The following is a 14,488-nucleotide window of genomic DNA, read 5'->3' on the forward strand; positions in this document are numbered from 1 at the left end:
AGTAGTCTAGGTGTCCAGCGGAGGTGGGGGGATCCAGAATGGTCTGGAGTGTTGGAAAAGATTTCAAGGACAAGGTAAGGCCACAGAGGGCCCTTCCAGGAAAATATCATTTGCAAAGGGGAAGGCAAGGTGGCTAGGATAGTGGAAGCTGGGAAGAGAAGTTTGGGGAAATAGGCTGGCATGCCTCCTTGGGGATGGATAAGCACCTAATCTGTGCCACATTTTTCCTCTGTCCCTGGGCAAGTGTTGACAGCAGTGGCAGCATCAACCCAAACTGCTCGGGACTGGGTTGAGGGGACTGAAAAAAAGGACCAGAAAGGGAGAGAAAACAAGAACTAGGGGGTGGGAGAAGGGGTACTCAATAGAATTTCAAGCTGGACAAGGCCTACATGAATATCTCATCTAAAATACACTGGTGTGAAACCACATCTCCATAGCTGCCTAATGACAGGGACTCACACCCTTGGGTAGTCTGTGCTATCTCTGGGTAGCTCCAAGTCCCTTTTGCTGCTGAGCCCACATGGACCTTCCCTAAATTTCTTCCCTTGAGTCATTGGATGCTCTAGAGAGCCACCACGCAGAATACGTTTAACCCCTTCATTCATGACAGCCTGTTAAGGCCACATGGCTCTTGACCTCGTACCTTTGGAGATAAAGTGCATCTGGACCTGGGAGCATGAGTGCTGGCTGCCTGGTGTTGCTAAGATTTGGGTCCCATTCTGGGGTCTCCCAATTGTGTCTTCATCAATTCTGCTCCAGCATTCTGAGGGCTCCTCCTGTATGGAGGTACAAAGTCTCTGCTCAGGTGCCTAAGTGGCTCTACCCCTCAGCAGAAGGGGCAGCTCTGCATTTCCTACTCAGCACTGGGCAAAGCAAAAGTCTGAAATGCTAGGGGCCAAGCAGGACCTCTCCATCATTGCCAGCAGAGGCTGGTCAATAGAGACACAATAAAGGGATAAGGATGCTCCCATTTATTCATTTAAACAATTAACACGGGCTGGGGAGATAGCTCAGTTGCTAGAGTGCTTGCCTTGCAAGCATAAGGCCCTGAGTTCAATCCCCAGCACCGAGAAAAAAAAAAAAAAAAAAAAAAAAAAAAAAAAAAATTAACACACTGGAAAAGCGAGACACACAGAATAGGAAAAACCCATATTATTGTCCTATACCTAAAGTGCTATGTATTAGTATATCATCACAGAAACACAGTGTGGTTGGGGTAGATACAGCTCTAGATGGGAAGTCAGGAGACTCTCTGGTAGGGATAACTACATGTTCTTAGGCTGTAATCCGGACCCTCTGAGCCATGGTTACTTCATCTGTAAAAAGAGGGGGTTGGACCAGGCCACTGATGACATACTGTGGATTAACTATTTTTTTATAAAAAATTAATTATGTTATTCTGGGAATAAACATGAAGGAAAAGGAAAAGATGGGACTTTCAGACCTGGGAGTGAAACATGGAGCTTCCTTGGAGCTCAGGGTAAAGGAGCCAAGCATGAACACAGGGTCTAGGGGCCTCCTTGGCCTCCACTTGAGCATGCAGTTTCTTTTTCTTTCCTTTTAAATACTGAGAATTGAACCCAGGGACACTTCACACTGAGCTACATTCCCCAGTCACTTTTTATTTTTAAGATTTTTGAGACAGGGTCTTGCTAAGATGCTCAGGGCCTTGGTAAGTTGCTGAGGCTAGCCTTGAACTTGAGGTCCTCCTGCCTCAGCCTCCTGAGTTGCTGGTATTACAGGCATGTGCCACTGCAGCTGGCAACAAGCATGGTTTCTTGAAAGAGAGCGGACCTCAGCTGGTCACCACACATACTTTTGGAGACTAGGGGCTCAGTGAACTGAAGGAGGGGTTTAGAAAGCAGTCTGGGGCAGTGATTAGACCATCCAAAACTCACAAAGACTGTCAGGTGAGAGAGACTAAAAGGGCTTAAAGGTCACTTTAGGTCTGGTGGTGAAAGTAAAAGGGACATTCCTGGAGGAACCTGCTTAATGCCCCGGAACTGTGCTGAGCAAAGTGAGTCAAACCCAGTTGTACTGGGATGACCTCGATTCGCGTGGGCAGACAGGATTCTACTTCAGGTCTTAGTCAGTTGGCAAAGTGCCTAAGGATGGAGGGACATGCCCACACCCAGGGCCAGGGTGAGGACAGGATTCTTGGATCAGCACCGCAAAGACCTTCCATTTGTTGCTCTCTGTGTGGCCCATTGGCGGTGATGTATGGGACATAGGTGCAGAGCAGAAACTACACATTTGGTTTTGGAAGCGAGCGAGTCTGGGTCCCTTCCCGGTCCTGGCGCTCACCCTAAGTGATGCCCGAGCCGCGGCGGCCCGCGCCTGCTCGTCCAGCCGCCGCAACTCGGCCGCGAAGGAGCGCACCGTGCGCTCCAGACGCTGGTGGCGCAGTAGCAGGGCCTCGGCGGCTGCCTGGTCCTCTCCACAAAACGCAGTCTCCAGCTGGGGCCGCCGTTCGCGCAGCCACGCGGCCGCCTCCGAAACGTCAGCCAAGTACTGAGGGGGGCGAGAGGGGGCTGAGCACAGGAAGGTGCCCGCCCCTAGCCCCGCCCACCTGACAGGAACACTCCACTTCCTACCTGCCGTAGGAGCAGGGATGTCTGCAGCCTCAAGCCCCGCTTCTCCAACCGAGTCCAGATCAGCTGCCACTTTCTCTGCACAGCCTCGGCCCGCTCCCTGGGATCCGGCTGCGTCGGGGATCCCCGGGCGCTGAAATCCTGCCCCCTCTGCATGAGGTCCACGCACACAGCCTGGTGGCGGTGGAGCTCAGCTTCCAGGGTCTAGAGGGAGAGGCATGGTGGGGAGGAGCTTGGTGATGGGAAGGAAAGGGGAGAGGACTGGGTTCCCAAGAAAGATGGGCGAGGAAAAGGTGGGGATCCGCAGGGAGCGAAGGAGTGAGCACCTTGTGTTTCTGCAGGGCGACTGCGATTTGACTGAGGTCCCCACTCAGGGACAAATTCTCCACCTGCTCTCCGAGTTCCCTCATACAGGCCTCCTCCTCCTCACAGTTGTTCAGGAACTCTGCCCACTGTCGGGTTTGCTCCAGCATGGTCCGCCTGGGGGACAGCAAGGGCCACCAAGAGACTTGGGGAGTTGTGGGGCATGGGGAGGGAGTTCCCTGGGGATCAGACACTTCCCTTAAACAGGTCTTTCCCTTGGATGACTCAATAGGTGAGACAGGGGCCTTGAGACAGGGTCAGGATAGAGGAGGTTGCCAGGCCAACAGTATTTTAGTCTGGGCAGGAGATAATTTGGGTTACAGAAAAATTCCAAAGAAGCTGGAGGAGTTATGTCAGACTCTTACCTGGCCCTGACAAGAGACATCAGGCTCTGGTAGAGCTGGGCCAATGATTCGGCCTTGGCCTTGACCTGCAGCATCTCCACACTGGTCCCCAGGGAGGAGTCCAGCTCTTCAGTCTGATGGGCAAGATGGCTCACATGGGCCTCGTGGTTGAAGACCTGGGCCTCTAGCAGGTCATGTCTCTGCAGCAGCTCTACTACTTCTGCCAGATGCTGCCCACAGGTCATGGAGCTGGCTGGCACCTGGCCAGAGACAAGTGGTCATTGCAGTCCTAAGGTTCTGGATCCCTGTGAGCACCAGTGCTGGGGAAGGACACCCACTCTGCTGTGTTCCCCAGAGGTTGGCTGGTCCAGTACCCACCTGCAGCTCCCGGAGCTGGTCGGAGGCAGCCTCCACTTGTTGCAGAAGGCTTAGCACAGCCTGCGCACCTGCCATCTGCTTCCTATGTTCCTGTAGATGCTGAAGGAGCCTTTCCCAGCGCTGGGTAATCTCCTCATGCCTGGAGGACACAAGAATAAGGCCAGTTTCCAATAGGCTGGAGCAGGGAAGCCACCTCAGGCTAGTGGTGTGGCTTGGCTGACCTGGAGGAGTTGGACCTCTGTGGCTGGAGCCAGGGTCTGGATGTGAACCTCTTTGCATGGGAAGTCTGAGGCAATGTGTCTTGCCCTGGTCACAGGCAGAGAAGCCAAAAGGTGTAGGCCTTAACCCCACCCTCTTCTAGTCCCTGTGTCAGTTGATGACAACCCCATCCTTCCCAGTGCCCAGACTAAAAGCTTAACTCATGTCTTCACACCCTACTTCTGATCTGTCTGCAAATCTTGTCTGTCACTACCTTCAAAATACATTCAGAATCCCACCATTGCTATGGCCTCCGTTGCTCTCCAGTCAGCAATAGCTTCATGATTGGTCTCTGCTTCTGTGGCTATTCCTTCGCCCTCTTCCCAACATGGCATCCAGGTGATTATTGTAAAACAAAAGTCAGTTCTCTACTCAAGCCCTCCAAGATTTCCCATCTTTCTCTGAGTAAAAACTGCAAGACCCAGCCTGACTTCCACTCCCACCCCTTGCCCTTGAGCTTCCCTGACCTCACCCCTGTAACTTGCTCACTTTAGTCACCCTTAGCATTTAAAATTTTTAAAAATTATTCTTTTTAGTTATACATGACAGTATAACTAAGAATGTATTTTGACGCATCATACACACATGGAGTATAACTTCCCATTCTTGTGGATGAACATGATGTGGAGTTATACTGGTTGTGTATTCATACATGAACATAGGAAAGTTATGTCTGATTCATTCTACTGTCTTTCCCATTCTTGTCCCTTCTTCCACCCCCTGCCATTTATGCTGTTTTTCAGACTTGCCAGGCATTAACCCTCTTTGGGATGCTACAATTGCTGTTTCCTCTGCCTAGATACTTTGTCTCCCATATCTGCATGATCAGCCCTTTCACTCCTTTCTGGTCTTTATTCAAAAGTCATCTTCCAATTACTCTCCTCTGGTCCCCCAAGCTGCACTACCTCCCAAATTGGCCCCTCATATTCCCTTATCCTACTTTATTTAATTCAAGTAATTAATTTGGTGCTGGGAATCAAACCCAGGACCTTGTGCATTCTAATCACATGTTCTATCACTGAACTACATCCCCAGACCCTCAGGGTCTCACTGAGGTGCTTAGCACCTCACTAGATTGCTAAGACTGACTTTGAACTCCCGATCCTCCTGCCTCAGCCTCCTGAGCCGCTGGGATTACAGGCGTGCACCACTGTACCCAGCTAGGGGGTGGAATTTTTGCTTGTCCTCTTCATTGTTAAACCTCCAGCACTTAGAATGGCATATGGGACACAGTAGACATGCCATAAATGTCTATTTAGTGAATGAACTAATCAGAGGCTACCTTAAAAGGACAGTGCTTTACCAAAAGCAATGAATCACTGATGGCAGAATTCCAAGCATCCATAGGAGATGGATCTTTTTAGAAGGAGCCCTGAATCCATAAACCACCCCTCTCTTCCACGGATAGGAATGAGCACATGTAAGGGTGAGGGTGTGCCTTTCCCTTTTGTAAGGATGGTTTCTGGGCTTGGGGCTCACCTGCGGGCCACATCTGCCCAGCCATGGTAGTGCTCCTGCCGGAGAATGTCTGCGATCTCAGCCAGGGCCTGGAAGCGCCCCTCCTGGGGCAGGATGCCAGCCTCCAGCATGCCTAACCTCTGGGTGGCTGCCTCCAGTGTAGCTGGGCTGGTCGGCAGGGCTCTGGCATGGTCCAGCACCTTCTCTGCATCCTTTAGGAAGCTCTCCCGGAGGGCTGCCTTGCGCTGGAAGCGACGGGCCAGTGTTTCCAGACGCTCTAGTTGTAGTAGCCTGTGCTGCAGGGCCTGGCTCCGGGCGGCCTCTGCTCGCTCCAGCCCTGCCCAGCGCTGGGACAGCTCTTCAGGGCCAAGGCCCTCCTGAGGCAGGAAGAGTCTGCGGTTCTGGGCTCGGAGTGCTGTCTGCAGCTTGAAGAGTAGGGCCTCTGTGGCCCCTCGCTGCTGCAGCCGAGGTGGCTTCTCCTGGGCACGGAAGGAGGCAAAGGCTGCCAGTAGCTGGCGCATGGCAGGCAGGGAGTCTGGAAAGTCCCGCACCTCCAGTTGTGCCTGCTTCTCTGTGATCCAGTGGAGCAGGTCAGCCACCAGCTGCTGGTACTGTGTCTGCAGAACCTCTGTCTCCTGGAGCTGAAGCAGGATCTGGTGGAGGGCAGGGAAAGGGTCAGGCCACCAGCAGCAGACCCTGGACTCTGGGAGCCAGCTGCTTCCCTCAGCTGAGGGTGCAAAAAAGTAGGGGGTCCCTAACCCCCAGAAAGGAAGGGGCATTGCACACCCAGACTCAGGAGTGTGTGGGCTCCCTCTCTGGGGCAAGACTGTGTCCTGCCTTCTTCCATCTTGTTTCATTCCTTTTTGCCTCACCTCTGGGGGTTGAAGGCCTTTAGGCGACCCCTCTTCCTGGACATTCTTTCCCCAACCTCCAACCCAAGCATCTCAGAGTCCTTGGCCTGTATCACCTTTCCCCACTGAGACACTAACCCTGAGGGCAAACCTCCCAGGCCTCAGCCTCTGCCATCGCGTCCAGAGAGTAAGAAAGTCCCCCCAAAACATGGAGTCCCCCACAAAGCGCAGCCTCTTCTATGCCTGTCCTTGCAGACTCCTGGTTCTCTAGGGTTTTTAATCCAATTAGGAGCTTAACAGCCTGCAAGTGAAAGAGGAAGGGAGGGGCAAGAGCAACCACTGCCTCCTCACTTTCCCTGTATGCCTGGCTCCATGCTGGGCACTTTCCTAAGCTCCCTTGAACATTAACACTCACAGCAGTCTTCTATTATCCAGGTGTTATTGTCTCCATGCTATAAATGGGAGCACAGAGAAGTTAGATCACTTGGCTAAGACCACATAGCAAATGAATGATAAAGAAGTTTTCAAATCTAGGTCTGCCTGACTCTGGAGACTGTGCTCATCCCTGTGACTGGCTGGTCCACCTCCCTTTGTCACCCACCTTAGCGAGTCTCCTTTGGACAGTCTGCCCCTGGTGTAGGCGGGAGAAGTAATGGTAGTAGAGGGAGACGTAAGTCATGATGGAGCGTTCATCTGGCTGTTGGCCCACCACATCCTCAGGGTCCAGCAGCTGAGCAATGCCCAGCTCCTGCTCAGCCACATGGAAGGCACAAGTGAGGTTGTGCAGTGGGCAGTCCGGACGCAGAGAGCTGTAGTCTAGCAGGTCCGGCCTGGGCAGAGAGCAGGAAATGCTCTTCAGCAGAATGTCCTGCTTTTTAAAATGCACATGTTCCTATTGGCCAGTCCCAGCTTACTGTGAATTCGTTTTCCTCTGATAGTTCTCTGAGGCCCTAGCTGAAGGATGGGTAGAACTCTAATGGGAGAGGAGGGTTAATTTGGTACAGAGGACAGGCCCAGGGATGGGAGTAGAAGTTCCCAAAGGGCAGCTAGTTGCCAGGGAGAGGGCAATGAAGAACCCCAAGGGGAGCAGAAAGTGGAGAAGGCAGGGGTCAAAGGCAAACCTGGCAATTCCCTGGGGAGTGGGGAGGGGTTGATCCAGGCTGGTAACTCAAATGTCAGACCACTCTACTTCTGGGCCCACTTCCCCTCCTCCTCCAGGGGCCAGAGCAGATATGGAGAATGGGCTGGAGAGGCCCTGAGTCCTGGGCTCAGTAGATGGGGATTTGAGGTCGGGTCACACCTGTGGGCGTGGATAAGGGCATTAAAACCCAGCCCGTCACTCCAGCTGTGAGAGAAGTCAGTGATGCCCACGTTGGTGTAGCCGGCTGTCTTCCGCTGGCACCAGATGAGCAGAGCTTCCTTGGCCGATAGCAGGGCTGCGCTGGCCCCAAACTCCTCCTGCAGGACAGGGCATGTCATTGCCATGTGGGGCCAGGTGGGGGTGGCAGAGCCTGCAGGCTGTGGGCGTCACAGGCTGGGCTCCTACCCTACTTGGAGATGGCTCTCCTCAGATCATCTGATTTTACCGGATTTCATCCACAGAGGTTAGGGTAGGGGTTAGAGAAACAAGCCTGCTTCAGACAGTGCTTCGAAAGATGCAGGGTGTTGAAAACTGTCACCTGTCATTAGAACAGGTAGCTTTGCATTGCAGTTGAGGACCACAATAGCAATGGCTCCTGGTTTGGGGCCCAGGCATGGTGCTCACTGACCTGGGGCCTCACAGGGTGGAGGTTGGGTGCTATCCGACTCCTCCCCTATATTGCAGGCTTTCTGCTGGTCAGGTCGTAGGCTCTCAGCCTGTCAGTATTTGCATTCTACAGATGACTAGGTGTAGTAAGAGATTGGGAAGGTGCCCAGGGCCTCAGCTGATAAAGGGATTGGCCTGGACCCATCAACCTCTGACAGAGGACAAGCGCGCCCCCTGCCTACAGTGCTCAATGCCTCAGGGGCTGAGAAATGACTCAGCCAGCTCTGATTTCAACCCCCTCCTAATCTTGCCTGTTCCCCTTTGTAGATAGTTCCCCTTATTCTTCCATCTCCACCTCTATCTCTTCCACTCAGGGCTTCCATTCCTTGGCTTTTCATCCTCCTCCAACTTCTTTCTGCCTGCATCCCTGCCCTTCCTTGGGAGACTCCCCTTCCGCTCATTCCCTGGTCCCTGTTGCCTTAAAATCTGGCTTGGAGGTTTCCTCTCTCACTCTTCCTCTCCTCTCCTCCTATTCATACCAATTCCTGTTTATGAACTAAGAAGTGAAGCTGAGCAGGATGCACTTCTTCCCTGCCTCTGGGCAGGAAGGACACCAGAGACCAACACAGGTCTGTAGAGGCATCTCAAGGATCTGGAGGCAGCTCTGCCCCAGGGAGGAGGTCAAGCCCAACCCCCTGAGTGCTGGGCTAGGCTATAGGGGAACTGGGGCATGCTGGGATGGGCATAGGAGGGAGCAGGGCTGCTGAAGCCTGAGTCATCAGGGTGCAGGCAGCCTCAGGAGACAATGAACACCTGCTGCTCCCAAGGGGAAGGGCTGGGGGACACTGGGCCTCAGGGTCTGGGGAGGTGAGTAACTCTTCCTGGAAAGGTTTAAGGACAGTTAGGTGTTCATCTGCCCATTTGTTCTCCAAAATGGAGCTCAGCTCTGGGGCTGCAGTCACACAAGGCCCTGCTCCTCTATGACTCATAGTCATGTCATGAGTTTCAAAGGTCTATGTGGATTTGTGCCAAATGTGTGATTTTTTTTCATTAGGGTTTCATTTTTCAGCTTGGCTTTCCTGATCTACCAGAATCAAGTTTCAGGTGTTGTTTTGGGGATCATAAAACTGAAAACTGGCTGGACTCAGTGGCGCACACCTGTAACTCCAGCAACTCCGGAGACTGAGGCAGGAGGATCTGGAGTTCAAAGCCAGCTTCAGTAAAAGCAAGGTGCTAAGCAACTCAGTGAGACCCTGTCTCTAAATAAAATATAAAATAGAGCTGGGAATGTGGCCCAGTGGTCAAGTGCCCCTGAGTTCAATCCCTGGTACCCACCCCCCAAAAAAAACACCCCAAACTAAAAACTGACAAATATAAGAGCATTATGTTTATACTCATTCCCCCCCCTTTTTTTGGTACCAGGGATTGATTGAACCCAGAGATGCTTAACCACTGAGCTGCATCCCCAACACTTTATATGTTTTATTTTGAGCTAAGTTGCTGAGGCTGGCTTTGAACTTGTGATCCTCCTGCCTCAGTGTCCTGAGCTGCTGGGATTATAGGCATGTGCCATCACGCCCTGTTTGTTTATACTCTTTCTGAGCCAGTTGTTAGAGAGAAAAAGGTAGAATGGGAAAAGATGGGGAACCATGAGGGAAATACTGGATACTGGGGAACCATGAGGGAAATACTGGATACTGGGGAATTAATTAGTAAACCTCCAGAGCTGGGACTCTACATGTTTGATTGCCCCTAATGGAGCATTATGGTGCAATGAAGTTACTGGGTTTCAGTATCAAGTAGGAAACAGTAGATGGGGTGGAAATGGTTGCTGGGCAGTGACCCTGCCCCCTATCTAGTGAGTGACTTGTCCCAGGGCAGGTGTGAAGCCCTGTCTCTAATTCTCAGTTCAACATATGGCAACATCTCTGACCTTCTAGGTTCTTCACTCCTGGTTGAAGAGTGAATACTTAATTCCAAGGATGACAAGGATTTGTTGTAAGGAATGTAGATGTGCAGTGGAACTGCTTTGTGCCCAGGGTCCTGAGGTGAGGTTAGTGATGGGGTAGGTCATGGGGCACTGAGTGCTGAGATATACCCTGTCCAAGGAGATGTGAGAAATCTGAAAACGCAGAATGATCACCCAGAGGAGTCCTAGGATGAGGGTCTGGTCTCCATCCACGATGTTCTCTGGCCCAATGAGGGGTATCGGTACCTGTGGGCAAAGTTGACTGGACTAAGTCATGAAACCCATGTTCTTAAGGGACTCAGAGGAACCAAAAGTTCAGGGGGCCTGTTGTGGGATGGGAAGTCCTGAAATTCAGCCTGTCCCATGAGAGGTCCCTCAGGAAAATCAGGCAGGGACAAGGAAAAGGAAGCCTTTTTAATTTTTTTTTTCAGTACTGGGACTTGAACCCAGGACCTTGCACATGCTAGGCAAGTGCTCTACTACTAAGCCACATTTCTAGCCCCTTTTTGTTTTGAGACAGGGTCTTACCAAGTTTCCCAGGGTGACCTCAAACTTGGGATCATCCTGTCTCAGCCTTCCAAGTCACTGGCCTAGCAGGGGAGGCTTTCTGAGTGGTTAGGGTCTGGGTCCCAGCCCACTTGGATGATTCTGCAGCTTGGTGAACTGGGATGGACCACTGGACAGGGGATGCCTCATATATGAGCTACAGGTAAACCTGGACCATTGGTCACTGGTTCAGCTGTGGGAATTGGAAATGCTGGATCAGATGTGTGAGCTAAACAGACAATGGCCAGTGTCTGCCTCCAGGCGGGGGCATCTTAGGATCTCAAGGGGATGCCTGGGTCCCTTGGGGGTCACACTCAAATCTCAGTCTTCTTCAATAGGTTCCATCTCCAACAGAGTCTGTTAGAAATTTCAAGTCCCAAGCTCCACCAAATCAGACTCTTTAGGGTCAGGGTCCAGGAGTTTGCATTTGAACAAATACCAGGATTGGTCCTTCTGTACACTGAAGTTGAGAACCTCTGCCCTAGATCTTGCCACTTGTTCAGAAGGATGGGTGAATTAAGAAGAGAAGAGGACAGAATAATTGCTAAAGTTCCACAGGATCTGATCCAGTCACCTTCTGGATCCATCTTCCACTCTCCTGAATCACATAGCACCAAGGTCTAGGGGATTCTTAAAGTCTGTGAGATTCTAAGCAAGGAACTTAGGTCTTTTGCCCTGAATGTTCCTGCTATTTCAAAATACGATTCCCTCAGTTATCAGCATGGTTATTCACCTCTCTTTGTTTAAGTCTCTATTCAAGTGTCACTTTTCAAGGAGGCCTACCTCAACCACCTTATTTAAAATTGAAACTTGAGAATTATTCCTCCCACTCAAATACACATGCTTGTTCCCCTTTTCCTGCTCTGATGGAGATCTAGGTTTTGTTCCCTGATGTATCCCAGCTACCTAGTAGAGTGTCTGGCACATAGTGGGTAATCAACAAATATGGACTGAATAAACACAGGGAAAGAGACCCCTTGTAAGACCTGGAGGGCAACTGGCTTTAGCTGACCATCAGCCTTGAGGGAGGGGCTGTCTCTGGGTGCTATATCCCTCAGGTGCACTTTGTTGTATCCCTCTAAATGATCCCCTCTCCACACCCTGGCACTTCCCCTCTCTCCCTGGTACATCCAACCCTTTTGCACTTGGAGTTGGGGCATCTGCTTAGTGGAATGGGGGGATGGATCTGCTCCTGTCAGCTCACTGGGGGCCCATCTGCCTGGCTTCATGTTTAGCCACATCAGCTGGTAGCTTGAACTTGGTCATGATGAGAGAATTAATGCCTAGGAGACCAGCAATACATAAACCAGTTCTTTGATTTCCCCCAGAAAGTCAGTTGTCAAACATGTCCCAGCACACAGCTGATCTGCGTTCAGCTAATCTGTCTCCCATTGAAACTCTGGGCACTTTGATGTCAGGCTTATTGTATCCCCAGTGTGGGCTACAGATTGCTAGTGCCTGGTATAGTCTCAATCTCCTTAAACGAAAGCATTCCACATTCTGCTACTTATTAGCAGTATGTCTGGGGGCAACTCCCTTGTCCTGTCTTGATCACTTGCCCTTGTATGTCTATGGAGCTAAGGATGTCACCTTCACAGGTATCAGGAACAAAGTATATGTCAAAGCTTGAGGAGAGCCACAAAACCTCTGACAAAGACCATGGGACTCACACCCTTCCCAAGATCCTTGAGGGGAGCTGACTAGCTCACAGGGCCATTGTCCCTAGGATCACATGGGAACTGGCTCTCTGTGGCTGGCAGCTTTTTGCTCTTCCAGGTGCTGGGGACTGCAGTTACTGTCCTTCCTTTGGCTTTGGTTCTTCCCTCCCTGGTGTTGTCCAGCACACTAGGCTCCAGGGACTGCATGTGACCTCCATCAGGACTTAGGTGATGGGTCACACACTCAGGCTCATCCTGGCCAGGCCCTTCTCAGTGCCCATAGCCTTCAGGACAGCCACCTCACAGCCTCAGTACCTGAGGCCAGGAGCCTTCCCAATTCCTGGTTCCAAAAATAAACCACCCCTGTTCTGGTCATGGAAGCCCCAGTGTGTTCTGGAGTTCTTGCCTTCTATCTCCCTGGCCTGTCCCTTTCTCTGGTGACTCAGGCTCCTCCTATTTGCTGAGGCCCTTCTTCCTGCAAGGCAGGTCCTGTTTGCTCCTTGCTGCCTGCCTTGGTGACTAGGGCTCTTCCCCAGTTTCTCCTACTCTCTGCCAGCCTCCCATGGTCCCATGTCTGGGCTCAGCTGCCTGGTCGATCATGGATCTTGTGTGGTAAATAATTGTGGATCCCTTTGTGAAATGAGAAGGTTAAGAGGACACTATGATTTTTTCAGTATTGAATCCTGCAATTCTCTCTTACAGACAGTGATATTTGCAGTCCCAATAGAATGTAGATTGTTCTTGCCACAGCCAGTTGGGTGCTCTCCAAGCCAGAGTGCTGTGCAAAGCCTTTAATGCCAGCTCCCCTGTAGCCCAGCTGTTCTTCCCTTAGTCAGGCTCCAGATTCTCTGCTCTAACCTATGGCCCAGCCTAGGAGGGGTGACCTAGTAGCCAACCTGCCCCTGCTGCCTAGGAGGGGTGACCTAGTAGCCAACCTGCCCCTGCTGCCTACCCAGCACCACACACAGCAGCCCTTCCCTGGAACCAACCTTGGCCCTGAGGAAGGCTAGAGCTCTGCTGTTGTTCTCTAGAAAATGTACTCGCAGGCGGCCCCGGCTAGGTGCCGGCAGGACCTCTCCAGAGATGAGCTCCAGCAGCCGTAGTAGGTGGGTGCCATCGGCCAGCTCTGTGTACAGGTTCTGGATCTTAATGCCCACCTGGGAGGGGGATGGACAGATAGAGGGTCAGCTCTGCCCACCCCATCCTGGGATCCGGCAGGTGTAGGCCAGAGCAGCTGTCTTGGAGAAAGGAGCTCGGCCTCCACTCTTTTGTGGGATCCAGAGCAGCCTCAGGCAGACAAACTGATAGCCTGACCCCAGGTCCACTGGCCCAAGCTGGGGTTGATCCCAGTCACACTCACCCGGCCAAGCCGAAAGATGTTATTGACCCAGTTGGTGAAAGTCTTCTCTTGCATATGCATGTGCCGAGCCTGCAGCTGGCGGATGTGGCCCATTTCGTACTCAGAAGCCATGGTGGGACCTGGACTGGGTGGGACTCAAGCTCCCGTGTTGGGCCTCTGGCTGCAGGTAACCTATAGCCAAGGAGTTGCTTGGGATTGTCCTGACAGGACACTAGGCCTGCAGCCTTTTGGTGACAAGGGGCTACTGGACATTTCCCAGAGCCTGGAGATGGGTCATGGAAGCTATGGAGGAGTGTGGGTACTGATGTTCTCTCTGTCTGGGGTCTGGGGCCCCGCCCTGGAGTCTGGGGCTCCACCCTGACATACTGTCTCTGTGGTTGGTGAGGATTGTGGCTTGGAGCCTAGGTAGCTAGGTAAGTTCTAGTCCTGGCTGTCACTTGAATATCTAAGGGTCTCTTTACTGCACCCCGTCATGCAGAATCTTCTCAGAGTCCCTGCTACCAGTCCTTTGACCATAGCAGATTGGCCTCTGCTCTGTGGGTTGACCAGGGCAGGTGGAAGGAAAACAGGGACTGCTCACCTTGGCGATGTCCAGGTCAGGGGAGGAGGCCAAGGATGGATATGGCAGCTCTCAAGGGCTGTGCAGCAAGGGAAGAGGCATCAGAAGGGGCCCAGGGTGGAGCTAGGGCCTGCCACGGCCCTGCTCTGAGCCAGCTTACTAGGGATAATGGCACACAGGCTGCATTGTCCTCCCACCTGCCACAGGGCGTGGCCCAGATGGGAGGAGGTGGCTCAAGAATGCTTCAGGCCCATTGCTGGGGGTCTCCTCCTCCATCTGCCACCCCTGTCCCCTGGAAGCTTTCCCTATCATCAGGGGGTCCTAGTTCCCAGGATATAGAGGCCCTGGGGATGATCTTGTCAGCTCCGGTGGGAATATCACGGGGGTGCTGGAGTCTGGGCAAGAG

General features: G+C 52.3%; 1 protein-coding gene across 1 annotated transcript in view; it reads right to left on the minus strand.

Moving 5' to 3' along the window:
• The window catches only part of SPTBN5 (spectrin beta, non-erythrocytic 5), a 46,992-nt gene extending 33,334 nt beyond the window's left edge, over positions 1 to 13,658 (minus strand). The window contains exons 1-13 of the mRNA XM_079129693.1: positions 13,524 to 13,658; positions 13,153 to 13,320; positions 10,089 to 10,205; positions 7,544 to 7,701; positions 6,845 to 7,073; positions 5,414 to 6,045; positions 3,677 to 3,815; positions 3,320 to 3,558; positions 2,918 to 3,071; positions 2,595 to 2,795; positions 2,099 to 2,511; positions 1,899 to 1,920; positions 644 to 776 (exon numbers count right to left, since the gene is read on the minus strand). Coding sequence (XP_078985819.1) covers positions 644 to 776; positions 1,899 to 1,920; positions 2,099 to 2,511; positions 2,595 to 2,795; positions 2,918 to 3,071; positions 3,320 to 3,558; positions 3,677 to 3,815; positions 5,414 to 6,045; positions 6,845 to 7,073; positions 7,544 to 7,701; positions 10,089 to 10,205; positions 13,153 to 13,320; positions 13,524 to 13,634 — 2,716 coding nt within the window. The 5' untranslated portion in view covers positions 13,635 to 13,658. The remainder of the gene's footprint in view (positions 1 to 643; positions 777 to 1,898; positions 1,921 to 2,098; positions 2,512 to 2,594; positions 2,796 to 2,917; positions 3,072 to 3,319; positions 3,559 to 3,676; positions 3,816 to 5,413; positions 6,046 to 6,844; positions 7,074 to 7,543; positions 7,702 to 10,088; positions 10,206 to 13,152; positions 13,321 to 13,523) is intronic.
• Positions 13,659 to 14,488: the final 830 nt, after the last annotated feature.

This window comes from Sciurus vulgaris (genome assembly GCF_902686455.1).
Source record: "Sciurus vulgaris genome assembly, chromosome: 2".
Taxonomy (NCBI): domain Eukaryota; kingdom Metazoa; phylum Chordata; class Mammalia; order Rodentia; family Sciuridae; genus Sciurus; species Sciurus vulgaris.